The following is a 22128-nucleotide window of genomic DNA, read 5'->3' on the forward strand; positions in this document are numbered from 1 at the left end:
TATTAAGGCTGGGATTGAACAGTGGTGTTATGTCTGGGTGTAGCTCTTCTTGTGGTTCATGTAGGACACAGCCTGGGACACTGTCTGGTCCCATTGATGCAGTGTTTATTGCTTTGGGAAGGGCATCTCTTACCTGAGCATCTGTGATGTCAGAGGGGAAGCACTGTGCTGAGACATATTTGCCCCTTTGGTGTGGTGGGGAGAGAAGGCAGCATTGAACCTGTCCACTAGGATGATGGCAATGTCTGTGTGTTTTGTATTTTGTGTGACATCTTGGATTACCTCTGAGCATATCTGGGTAGTACCACCCAGGTTACTAACATAACTACAGGCAGCCTTGTGATTATCCTCAGTGGCTTGTGGAATCCTCTCTCAAAGATGGCCTTAGACAATCATATGGGTGCCTGTAGTTGTCTTCCAATACTCATCAGTGGTGCCTTCACATTTTGGGAGGTTGTTGTATAATGTAGTGGCGTCATCCTTCTATTGTATAGTGTGTTTATGGCTGGTGTCCGGCACCCAGGACATCTGCCTTTGGAGAATTGGGTTATGCTTTCATATGTGGCTTAATGATCCATGCATTCCTGAATGTGTCCATAGAATGCCTCTATACAGGTATCTGCAGTCTGGTCCATATTTTCAACAGGCCTTGGGCCTTTGAAGGTTTCCACATCATTTATGAGGGGTGTGCACTTGCTTGACATGAGCTGTTGACAGACGTGCCGCCCTCCAGACAGAGCAAGGTGAGGGTCACAGTCAGCTACCTGTTGGGTGATAGAATGTGCCACATAACACAGGCACACAGGTCACTCCACAGCAAGTACAGCTATGAGGCAGACATTGTCCATGCTGGTGCAAACAACCTGAGACGCATTCTCCCTGGACCACATGGAAAGAGACACAGAGGAGCTCTTACAGCACCCTCTCAAACTCAGGACTCCCACACAGCCTTCATGCTGACACAGGAGAGTTTAGATTACTCTGCAAACACCATCATACTGGGTGATGTCAGCTACCCAAACATAGACTGTGAACATTACACAAGCCACAATACCCAAGCTCTAAGGTTCCCATTGATCAGACATTCTTTGGCTATGGAACAAGTAACCAACCTTCCCACAAGAGGGGCAGATATACTAGAGCTGATCTTCACAAACATGAGTACAAACTGCTCACCACTGGGAGTATATCCCTCATTGTTGCAATCAAACCATATACTAATCACACTGGAGTTCTGGATCCCCCACATATGCAAACCTCAAACACATCGATGTGTGTGTGGGAAATGTCCCTATTAGCAACTGTGACAGTACAGTACAGGATGCAGATCCCCTTTGAAACACTGATGATGTCAGGACTGTATAACTATATCACCTGTAGTAAAGTCCTCCAGTAATTTGCATAGCGCGCTCTGTTAATGCGTCTTTCTTCAGTGTCATAACGTAGTTAGGTAGGGGTTTGAATCCTGCAAAGGGAATGTATGTGTGTTAGTATGAGTGTGGTTTATGTGTGTGCACTATGCTGGGAGGGTTAACTGCCTTTTGCCAACTGGGAGAACACACTACAGGGTGCACATCCCTCCTCCTACACACAGATGATGTCAGCACCCTCTAAGTACAGCATTAGTAAAGATTTCTCCAACTACTGCAAATAGCGCTAATGTGTCTGTTTCTACTGTCATTGCACAGTTAGGTATGGGTTTGAATCTTGCAAATGGAAAGTATGTGTTTTACTGTTGGTGGGGTTAGTGTGTGTGCACAATGATGGGGTGGGATGTGGCTTTTCCCACATGGGGCTATGCACTGCAGGGTGGTCATTACCCTTAACAAGCAGTGATGTTGATAGCACCCTATACAAACAAAACTACAAAACAGAAGGTGGTGGTACCAATAACACATGTAAGGTAACACTTCTTCAAGTAATGTCCACAAAACGGAGTAGGATAATCAAACAATTCTTTTATTCTATACAGACAACATGACAACAGACAACTAACTGCCAGTACTCAGTATAGTGTTACATGCTACTGTAACATGCACATGTACCGAATATACCTAGATAGTGTTCTGAAGCCTGAATGTGGCAAGTGTGTGGATGTGGGATGTGTCTGTGTGTGCATTTCCGTATGGGAAACATGTTTGATGTGGCAATCAGGGTACTACAGTACCTGATGCACATTACATCTTTCAACTGATGAGGTTGCCTGCACCCTGTGAGTACAGGTAGAGAAGGGGATGCCAGTAGTAAACAACATAGTGCACTTCTCAAATGTGTACCTGTCATGTATCAACAGCTACTCATGTAGGGTGATAAATAATGGGAATGGCAGGTGAGCGTGTGCATGTGTGTGGGTAGCAGGGTGTGTATAAATGCATGTGTGACAGAACAGATACATGTAGCTGAATCTACATAACAGCACAAGATGCACATTGCCATAGTCAATGTTAGCATGTGATGGTGTGCAGCTGGTACACTTTGTTAAGTAGTATGGGTGCAGATAACAATTGAGGACATTCATACAGTTACTGCAGCAGGACTGCTGGGATATACACACAATTATACTGCAACAGTGAACAGTTACCAACATGTTACTACTTATACACATCTATGTAGTCACCCTGTGCATCAGCAACGTGTTTACCTTTACCTGCACCGATGTTGTAGTATGCAGGAGGTGGCACAGTGTCATCATATGCACAGGGTGTGGGTTAGGTATGCCCAAGCCAGCCACTGGTAACACCAATTGACATGTGTGTGTATGTGTGTTTGTGAGGGGCAGCAGTACAGGGTGGACCGTTGTTGGTGCAGTGTGTGTGTGTATGTGTTTGCCCTAGGTGTTAGGTTTCTGCATGTGTGTAAGCATGCACACAGTCCCACATAATGGCTGCCATGTACAGGGTTTTGTGGACAGCCACAGACTGCACCTGTCAGGTCATCCAGATCAGTGTCTGTGGGCACGGACACGGTACCTGGGCCTGGCAGGGGTGCTACGGGCCGTATCTGGTACTAACCCAGACTGGGTACTGTCATCGGAAGCAGGGATGTGTTGACTGGACACAGTTCCCTGTTGGGACTGTCCAGAGCCACGTGCACGTAGTCTCCTGGGGCGTCTTGATGACAGCACAGACCCAGCATTGCTGGGGCTGGTGCTGGCACTTGAGGTGCGCGAGTGGGCCTGTTGTCGTCCGTGGGCACTGCCAGCTGGTGCTGTTGCTGGCATACGGCCACGTCGATGTCGCAAACGCACACCATCACCCTGGCCCATGGACATCTGGTTGTGGAGCAGCTGTTCTATGCCCTCACAACGTCTGTCAATGACATCTGTGAAGTTACGGATAGCATTCGCAACATCACGCATGCCATCTGTCATGGCTGTGCGACATGCTCTCAGCTCCCTCAGACCCTGTCTGGTGTACCTTTCCATATGTGCCTGTGCCTGCATGACAGTTCTAAACATAGTGGAGGTTGACATACCTCCTTGGGCATGTCGGCCAGAGGCAGTACGGCCACGGATGCCCCCACGAGAACCCATGGGCGACTGTCTGCGTGGTACCATTGGAGGCCCCTGCTCATGGCTGCCTTGTGGGGATGCATGTACCACAGGTACCACATTACCCTGATCTATGCCCACTGCAGACTGTCCATCACCTAGGGACAATGGTGACAAAGGATGTAATGGCAGGATGACTGTGCGCATTGACGGGGTTGAAAGCTGTGTACTGTCAATTGGCTGACCAATGGTGGACCCAGACACACCTTCCTGCACCATTACAGACATTTCATAATCATCAGTACCTGGGGCACAAGATTCAGGTTCCCTGCTGCAGGTCACCAGAGCAGCACCAGAACCTACGGGAGGAAAACATGGAACACAGATTACAGTCTCAATACATATTTGACAGAGATGCACTTCAATACTAATGCACACATTCAGAAATGGACACATGCACTCATGGACACTAACACACATGCACACTTGGGCACAGGCACACTTGCACACATGCACACCCCACAGTAAACACACACATCAGTACCGTGTTACACTACTCAATTTACTACCTGTCAATTACAGTTATTGTGAACACAGTCACCAGCATGTCTACTACAGAGTTACACTACTCTTCCTAGTTTTATAAATTGTTTTACAGATAATGTTAAAAGACTCACCAGCATGTATGGCCTGCCTCATTGCTACATGGGAGGGACCTGGAAGTGTGAAGAGAGTAATGTCAGTGGGCACATGTGTGCCATTCGCTTTGCACATGATACAGTACAGTAGTACACTAGTTCCCTTATACACATCAGCTGCACATCATGTCTGTATATATATCATGATGACAGATACATACCACATGCACACCTTATGCGTGCATGAAGTAACAGTGTACAGAACAGTCATATGTACATACCAGGAGTTAACTCTAATCTCACCCTTACCTCTCTTCAAACGTCAACTCAAACTGTACTTCCAAAACCACTGGCTTTGTTCTTCTTGGAGTCCAGGCTAACGTCCCTCTCCCTACCCTCTCTTTACCTTTAACCCTTCATTGTGCATATAAACTAGCTTCTACCCTGTTTCTTTCACCTTGATGTCCTTCTATGCTCTGACCTACTTCTCCCATCCCTCCCACCTCCTCTTGACTGTCTTCCTTCTTTTCCTCACTTCCCTTCTTGACTCCTGCCTCTTCCATATCATTGTATCTTTCATACTCTTTCTACTTCTCTACCCTTCTGAGCCCTAACTATTATGTATATGGCTTTTGCCTTATTGCATAACCATTATGCTTTAGGTATGATTGCTTTGAAACCAACGGTACATTGTGTATGACTCTAAACTGTTTGACTTCCTTACATGTATTTTGATTTAATTAACAGGCTGGTGTACAATTCTATTATGTTGGCTGTCTGTATTAACAACTTGTCTGTCTGCCTTTATTACGTTATGTGTGGAGCTTTTCTCCACAGGCCTCTACTGAAAATGGACTTATATCCAGCTAGACTATCTGGGTCAACAAATGTAAAAGTAATAACAATAAATGAATATGGCATCTTACCTGCACGCTCGTTGTCTTGCTGCTGTGTGGATCCAACCTCCATCATGATGCATGAGTGTTGCTGTTGTTCTGGGGCTGGATCCACAACACTTAGCAGTAGCCCCTCCTGTCTGGTGAGGGACGGATGTGTGGCCACCCCCCCCACCTGTGGCAACCTGTTGCCTGCGGATATCTGCAGCACGCTGGCGGACATTTCTTATCAAATCACTGCAGTGATGTCTCACCTGCTCATATGTCCTATCATGCATGCCAACATCATTTATCCTGCTAACGAGGTTTTGCCACAGTGCAGACCTCTCCTGCTGATTCTGGGTGGTGTGTGAGAACAGGATGGCATAGTCACGCACCAGGCTCTGGTGAATCACGTCATCCTCTGCAGCAGAGTAGGCAGGGTTCCTTTTTGGTGCCATGTCTATCTGGAAAGGTACACAAACAGGTTATCAGCATAGTATCTCAACAATACATGGTACACATTCTATACAGGGAGTGTTAACTTCTACTTATTACTGCTTGGTTAAAACTTGATTACAGTGTAGCTATCATTCTATGTCATTTGTACTAAGCACTTGGCCTTCAGACCAGTTGTTTTACATTAGGGAGGTTGGTGGCAAGCACTGTGGTGGCAGGACACATATCTTTCATCCATTGAAGTTGGGAACTGCTGATTGAGGGCCCAGTGTACAAGTGTATTACTTCTGGTATGGGCAGTTGGCCTTCAGGCCAGTTATTTAACATTAACAAGGTTTGTGGTCTGCACTGTGTGTGACAATAGGCTGTACTCTGCCATTCATAGCTGGGGACATCTGGTTTCAGGTTTATAGTGCCTGCATATCTGAGCTGTATCTTACTGACATTGCTACACCTTGTTTGTTGTAGCAAACACTACATCCAGGCCTCCTGGATCTACCTTTGTTTATATGCTTGTTATCTGTTAGCTTGTTATTTCACTGGTATGCTACTTCCACATAGTACACAGCTTCTCAACACATCTGTGACTCACTACTGATATCTGCATTGCTTACTGTACATACTTCCATGTTACACATGACAGCAAGTGACTGCTTGTCATTGTTGCATTTACTTAATTGTGACACATTGCACTTAGGTTACCTGGCACTTGCTCACTGACGCTTTTATATCAGTCAGCAGTTGTAGGTAATGTCAGTACACCCTCACTCCCCACTGGACCTTGTTTTCAATCATTAATTATTACAGAATTCACAATAGTATTCTAGCATGTCCAGAGGTCAGTTGTCAGTTCCTCCCAGTCCAGCTGGTGAGTGTGGTACTCCAGAGACAATGTTAGAACAGATGCATGTACACAGACAACCCCCTCCTCCTAACAACAAATTCAAACTCATGTGAGTGATGCAACCATATACCAGACTGGAGGCTAGGCTCTGTCTACTCAATACCACCATAACCAGTCAGGTGGCAAAGGGGACCACTCACTACACTTCCAGTCTCACGTAGACCTACCACAACAGCGGACCTAACACATGATCACACATGATCATACTTGTAGGCTCGGACCACAGCTCTGCCTATGCAGCAGAGACCTCCTAAGCAGACATCCAGGCAACCACTACCACAGAAACGAACATGTGCAACACATATCACACAAAGCCAATGTGCTGAACACTCACAGCCATTAACAGTAAACAACACACCTCATACACCTGTACTAGGTGCCTCTATCATCAGGCACACTCACATCACGTTCACCAGGCTTAACGAGGTGAGGGTCACGGTGTGCAGCCTGTCAGGCACTATGACCTGCCACATAACACAAACACTCAGGTAACCCCAAGGCAGGTACAGGTATGACTCAGTCAATGTCCATGCTGCTGTGAATGGCCTGACACATTCCTCCCTAGACTACATGACATGAGACAGTACAGAGCTCTCTGAGCACGTAGCCCGAGACAGTTTGACCCTGACCTTGAGTAGCATCCTACCCTCACCTAGAACGATGCCACAATATCAAGGCACAATGATCCCTTCAAACAATTGACTGACATACTGGTGTCATTCACAGGTGTGCCAATGCCTGCCATCTTGGGGTGGTATGCTTTGCTAGGGACAGCTTGCACCTGTCACCACAGTCCTATTGACATTTGGCGGAGCCTCCTGCTACATCCATAGTGCCTGTATTAGGCAAGGCTCATAAGGCAAACCCACATCCATTTGTATCACAAAGGATGAGGAAGTAAGAGTGATGCTACTCAACACTGGACGTCTAGACCTAAGGATGCACACACTCAAAACCCTACCTAGCATTCTGGACATCGATATCTGTGCAGTAACATGAACCTGTTTCAGGTTTCACAGGAGCACACCAGTACTACCATGTTATAGCTGTTACCATTCTTGTCGGCCCCAACACTTGAACAAGGGAGGGAGAGTATCAGTATTCAATGCAGATTCCCACGCCTCCACATTGGTGGCACAGTACAACATAGGTGTTAGGCCATTGAGTACAGAAGACGTAGTTGGGGACCTGGGGAAGAAACATGGTAGCGGTCTGTCATTTGTCTACCACATGGCCAACGTGGATTGAAAGACATGTTATATAGCCCAGCTAATCATGAGGGATTCACATGTATGGCAGGGGAGGTCATTGTGCCTCTTTACTCATCCATCATCAGGCCTATAATTGCGCATAATGCACCTTTTGGGATGTACCTAACCAGACACCTACAGCAACTGGTACAGGACAACAGTACATCATCAAGGGGATGCAATGGCTCACACAGATGTCATATGCTGCCCAGGTAAAGTGAATCCAGCTTGACTCAGTGGCATACTGCCTGTTCAGAGGCAATCTGTGCGTGCATATACAGCCATGTCCTACCTAGCAGTAATGAACGTGCTGCACCTCAGGCAATCAGAGTCCCATACAGCCACATGCTCAGGAGAGCTGGACCTCAGCACTGACATACATGGACATGCTGGAGGGGCATATTCCTAACCGAGAGGCTCCCTTCACTCTGTAATGAGCTCACACTACTGGTTAGGCAGAGTCCTCATTGACTCTCTTCCATAGGAATCTGGATGAGTGGATGGAGATCATAGTTGTACCCCAGGTATAACTTCTATGTCACTGTTAGACAGAGGCACAGTATACTAACGTCGGACAAGGGCATAGCAGCATAACTTGTAATTGGGTGGCAAAAGACAAACACATTCTACTAGGCTTACCAATGCCCTAGGGCAAATAGCCTAGTATGAACCTATGAACATGTGTGTACTGCTATAGTACTTCTGCCATATGTTGCATGTGTGTGTGTTGTGGGGGATGCACAGGTAATGACCGGATACTTCTGCACAGGTGACACGTCTGACACATTCTGGGTGTTCATCCATACATACTGGATGTGTGCTGCCATCCAACCCTGTGATGTGGACACACATTACTCAGCCTGGATATACATATCCGAACAACACCACAAGCACAGTACACTACCTTGCTATGTATGCATGTAATTACACAGTTATTCACTAGTTATGACAGTGATGCTATCCATGCAGCCCACTGGGCCAGTGGAAGCCACAACACACACCGCCAGCACCTTTGCATATGCTTACCACAGACATCCCACATACTGCATGTACTGTGCACACATATCTAACCCAGAACAACTGCACACCACTTATTAATCCTGTCCAGTGGACTACAGATACAGGCATATTGTATAACAATAGTAGGAGGCTACTGCAGCACAGGGCAGATTCACATGACGGGAAGGCATCTGTTGTCTGCAGTGTTAAGATGCTTCACATTCACCAAATGCACAGATATTGGCAACATTGTTGCAGACATTTTAGGTGCAGGAACCCCCCCCCATTCTCCTACACATGTGGTATTAGTTATCTCAGATGACTGTAACCTCCCTATCCTCTCACATGCCCAGGTGAGAGCCACCCTCATCATCGCAGAACACATATCATCACTGTTACGAAATGGTATCCCTGGATGTGTGCTACATTCACCCCTGGAGGACATAGCACCACATGACAGACTGATATTAATCCCTGGCCATACTACAGGATATGTACCTGAACAGTGCCATACATACACAGTGGTCCCACACCAATGAGGAGGAACCTCTACTGACCCTGGGAACTACTGCATCATATGCACAACTGGCCTTGTGTTCTAAGCTATGGAAGTGTTAGGTATGGGCCACATGTACAACAATATTACATATGTTTATATTTCAGGACTATGTACACACAACCTATCTCATGGACATACCTATATATAGTGAACTATGATACATTTGGAGGTGTCACAGTATACACGGGATTAACCTGCTACTTTGCATTACCTGTGTTTGTGGCAGCTGTTGCTGTGCCAGTGGTGCTGCTTGCTGCTTGCTCCTTGCTGCTTGCTGCTTTCTGCTTGCTGCTGCTTTTGCTGCTGGCAGTCCTAATATTTGTTTGGTTGTTCTCTGTCTCTCTCTCTCTCTTTCTCCGTAGTTTTTGTGCAATGAATGTATTGCATGAGTGTAGTGTGGGTACTCAATGCTTTTGTAGGTATCTGCATAGGTCCATGTGATGGCCTCTGCACCAATTGTAAGGCAGCATTTGCTAATTGCATGCAGCCAGGTGTGTACTGATTGCATGTCTCACTGTGATTTCAGGACACTGCTATAAAAGGGTATGTGAGATAGGCGTTGCCCTTTCAGATTGTAGGGCGTGGACCATGCTGGTATGCTGTTGACAGTGTTTTGTGAGTGTGAAGGTTAGTACATCTCCCATGCTTCATGCTGTGTTGTAGATTCAGGTTGCTGCATTTCTCTTGCCTGTTCCCTGTAGTGAGTGTGTATGCATACTGACACCTACAACTATATGTCATATGTATTGCTATATAAATATATATATATCTGTGTACATATACATACTTTCATATATGTACATTAGCTGACATTATTGGGTACAAGCTAACAATTAGCAGGGCTGTTTCTGTTAACACTACACTAGTATGGGAATCCAGTAATTGGGACTATAAAAGTCTGCCTGACATGCTTTGGGTAGTAGACATACTATATTGCCTTTATCTTCATTCCTACTATTACATGTTCCACTTATTTAGCACTATATTCCTGTATGAGAGTCATGGCTTAGTGGTAGGTCATACAGACTAGTGTTACAATGGTCTTGTGGTAGGGCCTACTAGTATGCTCATATTCTACTTTTGAGTTGAGTATAGGGCCTATCAATCAAAGTGCTGGAGGCACCTTTAAGCAGTTAAAGGGGTTAGTAGGTCTCACAGGAGCCAGGCTGTGTTGCAGATTCTGGTTGCTGCATATATCTTCACTGTTTCCTGTAGTGAGTGTGTATGGCTACTGAGACCTACAACTATATTTCATATGTATTAATATATATTTATATATATGTATGTGTAGATATACATACCTTCACATATGTACATTACCTTACGTTATTATGTACAAGCTAACAGGTAGCAGGGCTGTTTCTGTTAACACTGAACTAGTATGGGAATCCAGTACTTTGGCCATTAAAACTCTACCTGACATGCTTTGGATAGTACATCTCCTATATTGCCTTTATACTGATTCCTACTATTACATGTTATATTTATTTTAGCACTGTGTTCTTGTAAAGCAGGCATGGCTTAGTGGTAAGTCATACAGACTAATGTTACCAAGGTCCTGGGTTTGAAACTGACAGTGGGAATTTATTTTTCTTTGCAAACTTTCAAACTGAGTACAGGACCTGTCAATCAAAGTGCTGAGGCCACCTTTAAGCAGTTAGAAGGGTAAGTAGGTCACACAGGGGTCAGGCTGTGTTGCAGATTCAGGTTGCTGCATATATGTTCACTGTTTCCTGTAGTGAGTGTGTATGGATACTGACACCTACAACTATATTTCATATGTATTAATATATATTTATATATATGTATGTGTAGATATACATACCTTCACATATGTACATTACCTTACGTTATTATGTACAAGCTAACAAGTAGCAGGGCTGTATCTGTTAACACTGAACTAGTACGGGAAACCAGTAATTTGGCCATTAAAACTCTACCTGACATGCTTTGGATAGTACATCTCCTATATTGCCTTTATACTGATTCCTACTATTACATGTTATATTTATTTTAGCACTGCACTCTTGTAAAGCAGGCATGGCTTAGTGGTAGGTCATACAGACTAATGTTACCAAGGTCCTGGGTTTGAGACTGACAGTGGGAATTTATTTTTCTTTCCAGACTTTCAAAATGAGTACAGGACCTGTCAATCAAAGTGCCATAAAGGCACTTTTAAGCACTTAAAACCAGGTCTGCGCTGCTTGCGCTGAGCTCACGATGCGACTGGCGGTGAGCTCACAAGACACAAGACACCCGCTATTTTCTTTGAAAGAAAAGAAAAAGGGGTGACAGGAAAGTTGTGAAAAAGGGGTCACAAAGAGGGTAAGACAGTAGGGAAACAAGCGTGGGATTTGCAGGAGGGATGTAGGTAAGGCCCATAGATGCCCATGTCTTTGGCAGCAACAGCTGTGCATTTCCATGTATTTTGGTGAGACATTGGAAACCTTTCACCCCTGAGAGAGGTGTCAGGACAACATTAATATTTGTTGTAGAGCCAGTTGTAATTAACTGTTTCAATGTCAAGCAGACATGTGTGCGACATGGACAGCTATGTATGGGGCGTAATTTTTGTGGGTACAGAGTGCCCTTTTTTTTTTCAGGTGGGAGTGGTATGTCAGATGAAGGAAGTTGGTATAGCTGGGGAGGTAGGTTGGGTAGGTTAACAGACAAGACAGACAAGACGCATACAGGGGCGGTGTATGACACACGTGGGGGTTACACAATTGACGGGGACGGAGGTTGGGATATCCAAGATGCATGAGCCCACAGATGGCAACAGTGGAACTGATATCCCCACCCATAGGCAGTTGCCACTGTTCCTTCACAGCCCAGGACGGGCTGTGCTGGGGCTGTGTAGGCGGGGCAATGGCCGGGGCCATTAGCTGTGCCACACGAGCCTCAAGCTGGCGTAGGGGCCCAAGAACAGTGTCTTGGATCTCCCTTCGCACCACAGACCGGACACCTCGGAGGGTGAGTGGACGAACCCCTCCGGCCACACTTGCAGAGGGGGGACGGGCCCCATCCCCTGCAGAGCTTCCACCTGAAGGTGGCACAGGGCCACCGGAGGGGGGTCCGGCCTGGGCACTAGTGCCAGGTGCAGTCACCAGCTGAGGTGGGAGAGGTGGGTCCGCTGGGACCTGCCTTCCCAAGCGTTCTAGGTTTGTGAGTAGTTATGTTAGTTTGGGTTAGTGGCATTTTATTCCATTCAGATTAGTTGTAACAGCATGCATTGGTATTCCCATCAAACAAACACCCAGATATTAACACCATTGAACAAGGGGCATATCAATATCACATGCATTATTTGAACAGAAATACACAGTCAAACAACATGCAGGGTTGATTAATGGCAACAGGCCATCAGATTTGCAGGTATGAACAGGGCACATGCACGAACAGACATGCATATATTTTGAAACGGACAAATGTCCATGATTAATGAAATGTTCACATACCATTATTTAGTGGGTGTTGTTATATGGAATTATAGGGTTGGGTGGAGATAGAAAGTGATGACACATTCATATGTTACACATTGATTTACATTTGTAATAGGTACACAATTAAGTTGAGGCTGATGTTTCAAAATAAATTTTATTTGACTGTCATGCTACACCTGTTACAAATACATCACTATCCTACTTATTTTGAATTTGATCAAATACATCATCCTGCTACACTTTGATGACAGGACAGAGGACAACTATGGCTGTTTAGTCTGTCAGATAATCATTCATTCTATCTGCAAATTGTTTACTGTGATCACCATATACAGCATTTGGCCTAGACATTCCAGATTCTGACACAGTGAAATCAGTTTGGGATATTAAGTTGTACTTCCCACATGCATTTAGTTCTGTAGAAACACACTGGGGCTAATATATTCAGGGGTTATTACTACTTTATTTATTCATACATTACCCTTTCTGTCACTCTCACACATCCTGCAACTTCACAGTTCAGGTTGCTACTTCTAGGCTTTGTTCACATGTTAGACTGGTGGTGATTCAAACACTTTCCAACAGCCTCACTTCTGTCATGATTCAGCATTTCAACAGGGGATATATCTCACATGTGACTACCTCAGATTCTGAAGCTGTACTCATGAGACTACTGCAGGTTACACTATATTTAATTAATGGTGGGACATCTGTATTACAGCACTGTTTAATTCTATCAATTATATTTCCAGTTACACTTGCATACTGATGAACTTGTTGCAGCCATACCTGCAGACTTTCAAATCTTGCTTGCACATTATATTACTTTTAATCAATACACTGCAGTGTTCTGATACATGCTACAGTATAATATTTATTTACAAGTACTGGGTGGGGTTACTAACCTGCATGGTGGCGCAGCCGCACCAGCCTACGGGCATGCATCTCGCGGTTCGTAGAGCGGACACCTGCAGCTGTAATACGAAAGAAGTAATATTGGACTACACATCTCCATGGTATCAGCTAGTTGAAATCCTTACATACATAAGTAAAATGTAACTTACTCAGTAGTGGGGCGTTGGGCATATCCCGGGCCTCCTGGATCCATTCGGTCAACTGGTCTTGCTTGCGTCGCTTCAGGTCCGCATGGTGGTGACGGACCTGCTCACCAGTGCGTGGAATGCCAGTAGCACTGGTCAGATCACGAGCCAACTGGTCCCTTGCCTCTGCCCTATATGCTCCCCATGAGACCTGGCCCTGCATGAGTTGGGCCTCGTGATGATGGACAAGGAGCCAGACCATGTATCTGGACTCCTCAACGCCCCAACGCTGTGCTCGAAAGCAACGTCCCTCACCTACTCCACTCATTCTGACTGCAGCTCTGTTCTACAATTGTTTCTGCTGTGTATTCCCACCTATGGGGCTTATATATGCCGCTTTTCCCGCACATTTCTCTGATTGGCCATTTTGGAATTGTATCTACTTCACTGAAAATGCTTTCTCATGCTCCATTCTGGATTTTATCCCATATATATGCTATTTCTGCATTTCAAGGTATTGCTGTCATGGCTTAGTGGTGTAGTACCTTGACTCTAGTGCATGGTATCCTGGGTTCGAATCTGGCAACTGATTTTTGATTTTCCTGACAGAAATGAGTTGAGGACCTGTCAATCAAACATGCCAAAAGCACTTTTAAGCACTTACAACCAGGTCTCGCTGCTTGCTGAGCTAACGCATGCGCACTGGCAGTTAGCTTGTTGAGCGGCGCTACACGGTGTGCGCTGGGATAAACCTTAATTGGCTAGTGACACACATGTTCAGCTAAGCACAGCTAGTTGCAAACAGTTTCAGCCTGTTAAACTGGTGCTTAGCAACGGGCACGCAGTTTGCAGCTTTCTAAACACTACTCAGCTACGGGCACTCCGTCTCACAGCAGCTTAGCTATCACTACATTTCTGACTATTTTATTATTGTGTTACTTCAGAATATATGCTCCATTTCATTCCATTTTACAAAAGGGAATACATTTACATTTGTACAATACTGTCAGGGGGCTTTTTAGTGCTTATTTACAAAAAAAAAAAAAAGGTTGTTGTGGGGGCTCGAACCCTGCCTGCCTACTCTTAGGCCAGCAACTCTACTGCTAAGCTATTACTTCTTGGCTTACTTTGCATATTTAGTTCTTATATCCTTTTCCACTGACTGCTAACTGTGATTGCGCTAGTAGCACACCCAAGCATAGCGCACAGTAGCAAACATTTACGGGGTTTAAAAAAAAAAAACAGGTTTTAATTTAATTTTATAACATCTCTTCACTTTATACACTGATGGTCAGTCGGGGCATGTGTTGTGTAGTGTGTTTATTCACATTTCCATGGCCTTTCTCGTGGCTGTTTACTTTCAGCCATTCTAGTCTTCCGGGCGTGTCCGCTTGCAGGGCTTAGCCTACAGACACGCCCCCTACTCTCTTACACGGACCGTGTAAGAGTTACTAGTGTGATTCAGCATGCCTCATGCACCTCATGCATATGCATGACATGCTGACATCACACGTTACTGTAGCCTCCGTGTAAGAGTTATAACTCTTACACGGAGGCTTCCTGAATCTGGCCCTATGTTTAAAACATCTACTTTCCTACATATATTTTTTTATGTAATGTGTCAGTTCAAATGAGCATGTGCACAATAAATGAGTTTGAATATATTGGATTGTATTTAGACTTTTAAACTGCAGGAAAGTAGATGTTTTAAACATAGTTTAAATATGCATGCATGAATTTTTTTATATATAGGTTAACAAAGTGTTAATATTGTGTTCACGTCATCATTGTTTAAGGTATATAAAGGGCAGGCTAGTTACTGTGTGTTTTTGGTCTGATGAAGCTGTTGTGAAAGCGCTTACCTGTGCACACTATTAAATTGTTTTTTATGGAAGAACCATCGTTCATTATTGAATTTCAACTTTTGATGCATGGTTGCCTCCACCAAAGGATTTTTATCTGTTTTATGGGGACCATAAAATGCCTAACCATACGTACCTTTTAAGAAGACACACTTAAATGTTCTTGCCACCATCTTCAAGCACATAACAATGCAGCTCTCCTATAGAGCACTTATCTACATGGGTCTTTTTCAGTTTCAGCTTGATAGCATGGTCTAGCTATGTGACTTGTTTAGTCACGCAGTAGGCAAATGGAGGTTGAGAGAGTCAAACACGGACTTCAGTAAGCAGCTCATCAGCAGTTTGCAGCCTCAATCCTCTGTGCCACCTGCTAGATTAGGTTAACTTGTTATGTAGAGTAACACAGTTTGTACATATAAACCAGATATACTTCTTGCAAATTAGATTAAAAAATACCTGAATCACTATTTAAAATATTGTATTACTTGATAGGTGGTGTGTTACTACATATTAGAGAAATTACAAAGACTGAGTTGATATTTCTACTAATGAATCAGAAAATTAATTTTAAGTAATCCCTGAGATAATACATCCAATGCTGTAATTAAATCAAAAGGTGCTTCAACAAAGTATTAGTTTAAGTGTATGTACACTTATGCAACCAGCTTATTGTATGTTTTTTATTTTTTATATTTTTTCTCCCTAACAGATGTTTTTCAATTGAATTGTACAGCCTACAGGTCACATTAAAGGTGGGAAAAGTTTTGAAATGATTTATTGTGGTCTCATTGTTTATATCACAAAAACCTGGCATTTTAACAGGGGTGTGTAAACTTTTCATATCCACTGTAATGTACACAGAGCTCTGCAATTGTGATCCAAAATTGGGGGGGAAGCTAATATTGCTTTTGAGTGTAAAGAAGGTGGATAACAAGGGTGTTAAGCACTTTTAAGTGGTGCTAAGCTGTAAAAATAGACAGGAGCCATCACATAACAGTGTGAGAGCCCTATAACATCCTTTTCACAAGCTGTGATATGCTTTACATGGCTACACTTAGTTTTTTTGTGTGGCAGCGCAAAGGGTATTCCAACTCTTAAAGCTGTTTAAGGATCAGAAATAAGCTTGTATAACAGTACAAAGCATACTCATTGTGCAAATCTAGCAAAAGCCAAGTAGATATCATCAGCTTCAGTTTCAGAGTTAAATGTCAGATTTACAAACATGTTAGTTAATATACACTTACAGGTCAAACAATTAATAACATTTCATTGAATAATGATCCCGGTCAAATACTGATACATGCAGTATTCTTGTGAAAAAAACCCTGACATAAACACTAGAAAACTCTATTGTATTGTTTGGTTTTTGACAAGAAGGTCCAAGTCCTCACATAAGCCTTGCTAATTAATACAACCAGCTCTGAGATCACCCCAACTTGAATTACAACATGTTCCTCTTTAGTGGAAAGGTTTGACTGAAATGGTTATGTTTGACAAAACTACCCTTTCTACAGTGTATTGTATACTTTGGTTTACAGGAATAATGTTCAAATAAGAATATTTGAACAATATACGTAATGCTATTAATGTATAATTCATACTATAATCTGGATCTGTATACTGTAGAACAAATACTGCCTCCACCAGTAATTTCAGCATTATTAAATTCATATGCAGCAAATGTATTTAAACATAAGCAGTCTAATGTTAGACTGGTAAGAGAATAAACCATATTTGTATATTGTTTTATACATTGTTTTATTGTCAAACATTTCAGAACTTTTCTGTGAACCTTTTATACGCCAATTAGAGGTACTCTGCTGCACCGTTTTACTATTAGCATTTTACTTTTTATGCAAAATAGTTCCTCCACCTAATGTTTCATAGTTAGTATAGAACACATTTTACATCTAAAATATACATCATATAAGTATTTCATGTCTAGACCCCCACACACACACACACATACATGTGTCCAGCAGTTAGTCACTTTTGTGACTTTCTACACCGCAGCTATATCACTGTCATCAAGTGAATAAAAAAATACATAAAGTGCAATGGAATGCATCTCCCCATCAACTTGCCCCTGATTTTGTTTCATACTTTTGCTTTGTCCCTTGAAAAAAATGTTTGATCTTCCTACATCCCATTGCTAAAAAAAAAAAAACTTGTGCTTTATTAATGTTTTAAGTGAATTAGGGATATAGTTAAAATGTTCACAGATTTTGGTCTCTGGTACAGATACCCTCTCCCTTTCTTCTCTCTCATACATGCATACAACTAACGATACTCCAATAATGCTGATTCTCTGGGGCGATACAAGGGGGAAGAAGGGGGCAGGTACAACTTGCTGATGTGTATTCCATGACTGAAGTCATTGGTTTACAGAGAAGGTATGATCTGATGAGCTGTCATTCATGAAATTTTATTCTTACATCAACAGCATGGCCCACCTTTGCAGAGTTACAAACTACAGTGGTGAAGATGATGATGAAGACTCTACACTCAGAAAGCTTATACACCCTTTGGCATGGAGGAAAGTAGACATGATTATTGGATACAGTGTTCACAGATGACACTGTTAGCGGCTCTTTGAATTTTCCCCATATGATGCTATCATTTTTACTCATAAAATAAATAACTAGTGTCAGTAGAATAGAGCCCTTAAGATTCTGGGTTATACAGAAATTTGCATTTGCTCTCTTAAAGACCCATAGCTTTATCAAATAACTGCAGTCAAAACTGTAGAAAACTAGCTCCTACTTTTAGTGTTGTCCTTTCATTTAAAGAAATAAAGGCTAGATTGGCTTACTTTGGTCAGATAGTGTATTTTTTGGAACAGGCAAGACACTTTTCCAAGTTTCTACCGATAATCTATCTGATAGATAAAACAACATTTACCATGCTGGGAGCATTTTGACTGTAAAAGATTCCAATTAAATGAGAGAAGAAAACAAAAAGAAATGGGTATGTTTTGTTTATTGTTATAGGCCTGTGAAAGTATATTAAAATGGGTTAATCCTGTCGGAGGAGCACTAACTTTAAAATGTTTTTCTGATCTTACAAAACTTTATTCCTGCCTGCTGCAAGCCCTTCCTGCTGTAACCTTATTCCCAGAACCATCCCTCCCTTACCCTTGGTTGTGCCTTAGTGCCTTCCTGCAGTCCTAATTCTGTTCTGCTTCTCACAGACTGAATTGTATACAGTTAAACAAATGCTCTTACCTGGTGACAGTTAGTTTATTCCCTTTTACTTCCATGGTTGCAATTGGCTTCTCTGGGTCCTCACCTGCCCTGATATTGTACACATTTATTTCTGGTTCATTGAAAAATTGCCCTGGAAAAATAAGATTGCAAAATATCATGGTTATTTATATACTGTAATAATAAGTGCTGTGCTAAATTAGTTGTCTTAAAAATTATCATAAAATATGCATTGTGCAAAATATAGTTAAAGACAGCTAAAAATAAGAAACTAAAACATAATATGAAGTAAGACAATAATATCTTCTAATATTGAAACCATTCTGCAAGAAACTTATGATTCTAAAATGATATGCATGGATTAGATTACATTTTACATCAGCTTGCATGCTTGTGTATAGTAATATTTAAGATCAAACATATAAAATTTATTGACTGCATAAGAAGCAGTAAACTGATTCTGGAAAATAGCACTGTTGGAATAGGAAGCATCCTCATCTGGTTAATTTGTAAATTCCGTCTCACAAGATTTTTTCTAAAGTCTTCTATTTTTCAGTCGGCTATCAGGCTTAATGAAACGTTCAGTGTTACAAAATACTGCCACAGATAAACTGCAAAATAATTGCTGTCGGCATTCTATATTGCACATGCTGTGTTCATGGCATTTTTAGTCAAGAAAACGTCTTAACTTGAAACTTGGTGTTATTTAGAAGGCAAGCTCCCTCGCATTTAATTTACATAGCAGACTCAAATGTCTGTGTGGTCCCTTAGATCAAAAGAAAATATGTTATAGCTTATATCATATTTGTCCTTACTTTATCACAGGCTTACTGTTTGCATTATATTTAATGGCAATCATATCTGACAGCTTGAATAACACAAGGCTAGAAATTTAGTAGAAGGTACAGGAATCAGTTCACCTGTGCTTTATATAATAATATATTCTCTCAGTTTTACAACAGAGTTTATTATTCATGAGCTGTGTACTACAAACAAGTCCCTGAAGTCTTTATCCTATCTGACGCTAGACAAAGAAGACTTTATTCTGACTTACTTATGCTGAACTGGACTTCCATTTACCCTTACTGCCCTTCCATGCAACAATCAGTCCATGCCACAGAATATTCTGCCCTAAAAGTAGGTATTTTAATGACTTCTTGTCAATTTATTTGAGATATAATATGGGTAATTATTTATACTTTCATGAAAACTACATCACGGATATTCACTCAGGAAGCATTCAGGTTTCACAGACCCTATATTGCACAGCTTATTTTCTGTCTAATACTTAAATTCATTGTCCACAAAGTAACACATCATCTCCTGCTTGTGCAATTCTGTAGAAAAAATGCTGATGCTAAACTGCAAAGCCCTATTAAGATTGTATATGAACTTACTTCACCAACAGTGAAGGAAGCAAATATCTGCTGAATTAAAATAGTGTGGTCTTGCTGTAGTAAGACAGAGTATGGAAGAATGAGGAGGTTCCCTTCAGATGACTGAAGTTTTAAAATTTCGAATTTCATATGGCCAAGACCATATGATTAAAGTTTCAAAACTTCAAACACCTGAAAGAAAAAGGAAAAACAAAACAAAAAAATTTTCCTGGATGTTTTTGCAGGGGGGCAAGCCCCCTGTACCGCCCACACCCCCTGCTATTTAAATACCAATTCCAAGATCGCACCACAGTGAGGAAAAGGGAGAAGTTACCATTCTGCGCTGTATGGAGATCTCCATTCAGAACGGTCAAAGTTTTATAACTTCAATAATATGGTCTCGGCCATGTGAAATTCAAAGTTTTAAAACTTCGATCATCTGAAGGGAATTCCTATCTATCTATGGCTGTTCTACTAAAATGATAGTGACTCTTTTGCTTTGAGTATTATGGGAAGTCTTTTTCTTATGCAGCAAGAAATGAAGACATACTGCAATGCCTTTTTTTTCAAAAGAGAGAAATACTCCTATTCCCCATCATTTCAGGCCTTGGGTTAACTGACCAGAAAATCAGTGCTAGTTACCATACATGGCCACAAAGCGATACAACTCTGAGCAGTCCCATGCCAAATAAGTTTTCTCTAATCAAAACTATCTTGTTCCTCCTACATGTCAGCACATTATGAATGTCTGTAAGGATATGAATTTTAACAACTCTGCCCAATATCATAAAACAGGTGCTAAGTCTTATTTTAATACTTAGTACATTGTAAGTTTCTAAGGATGCTGCACTTAACAGAGTTTTCAAGAAAAGTCAAGGTAATATCAACACCCCCCCCATGAAACTAATGTAACATGTAGTAATACATATTAAAGATGACATTTATAGCAATCAAAAACTAAGTCATAACTTACATCTCCTTTCTGAAAAAAGAACATACTGAATCACAAAATGTGCTGTAGGATTATGTTCCTATGCAGTGAGATGATAAAGATAAACTGTTTTTAATATTAATATTCTATGTTATAAATGCAGAGCATGTACCATAATCATGGGTGTGTGCTCACTTGGATTAAGTTTTCAATGATCACTGGGTATAAAAGTACTTTTGTGAAGTACAGACATTGCTGCATTGCATTTGGTAAAGAGCCATGACACTAAAGATAAACCAGGGAGACTGGACATTAATTAATAGTGCTGGTCATGACAAGATCCTATGAGGATAAAAAATGGTGAATACATGAACATTCTGTATATCTGGGGAACAGATTCACTGTTTTGTTTTTGGTAAAATGGGATAAAGTCATAAATTATCATAAACTATTGAAACATGGACATGGCATCTGTCATAGGTCACAGATATACATATTTGACTGAAAATAGTTGCAGCACCCACTTATACTGCCCACTTCAATAATAACATTAATATTGCCCACAACAGGATTGATATGCTATTACAGACATGACTGCACAACCTGTCATAACTCCAGAATTATATAAATATCTGTAGGTTGATGCTCCTGTAGTCCCTGCTATTTTTGGAATCTCCACGATCCACAAAAATATTAGAGATCCTCCCCACCCTATTGTTGCAGCAGCAAGGTTTAAAACATATCCTCTGACTATATACAAATATGATCATTTAAAAATATCAAGTATTTATACATGATAAAGGATTAATAGGTGTTTTTGAGTAATATCAGAAAGGGATTATATGGTCAGGAGATTATATATTTTTAACTATTGAATACTGTAGATTTTTTCTGTATTATATCCCACTAGGTTTAAGCTACTTCTATGAGGTATTATTAGACTGTGAATTTGTGAATAATCTAGATGGAAATGTTACTATAACTTTTATGTAAATGATTTTAAACAATAATTTTATATATTTGAGGGAGAGTACTTTAAGTAACTGAATGGAATGTTTTTGTGGTGTGTATGTGTGTGTAAGTGTGTCTATATATCTAT

The 22128-nt window shown here is 41.8% G+C and overlaps 1 protein-coding gene across 2 annotated transcripts in view; it reads right to left on the reverse strand.

Annotated features, from left to right (window-relative positions):
- Window positions 1-22128, reverse strand: part of ITIH2 (inter-alpha-trypsin inhibitor heavy chain 2) — a 519026-nt gene that overhangs the window by 33467 nt on the left and 463431 nt on the right. For both annotated transcript variants that reach the window (XM_044088359.1, XM_044088358.1), the window contains one exon: window positions 18744-18855. In XM_044088359.1, the coding sequence (XP_043944294.1) occupies window positions 18744-18855 (112 nt within the window). The remainder of the gene's footprint in view (window positions 1-18743; window positions 18856-22128) is intronic.

Source organism: Protopterus annectens, chromosome 11.part0 (assembly GCF_019279795.1).
Source record: "Protopterus annectens isolate FY-2018-M chromosome 11.part0, PAN1.0, whole genome shotgun sequence".
NCBI lineage: Eukaryota > Metazoa > Chordata > Ceratodontiformes > Protopteridae > Protopterus > Protopterus annectens.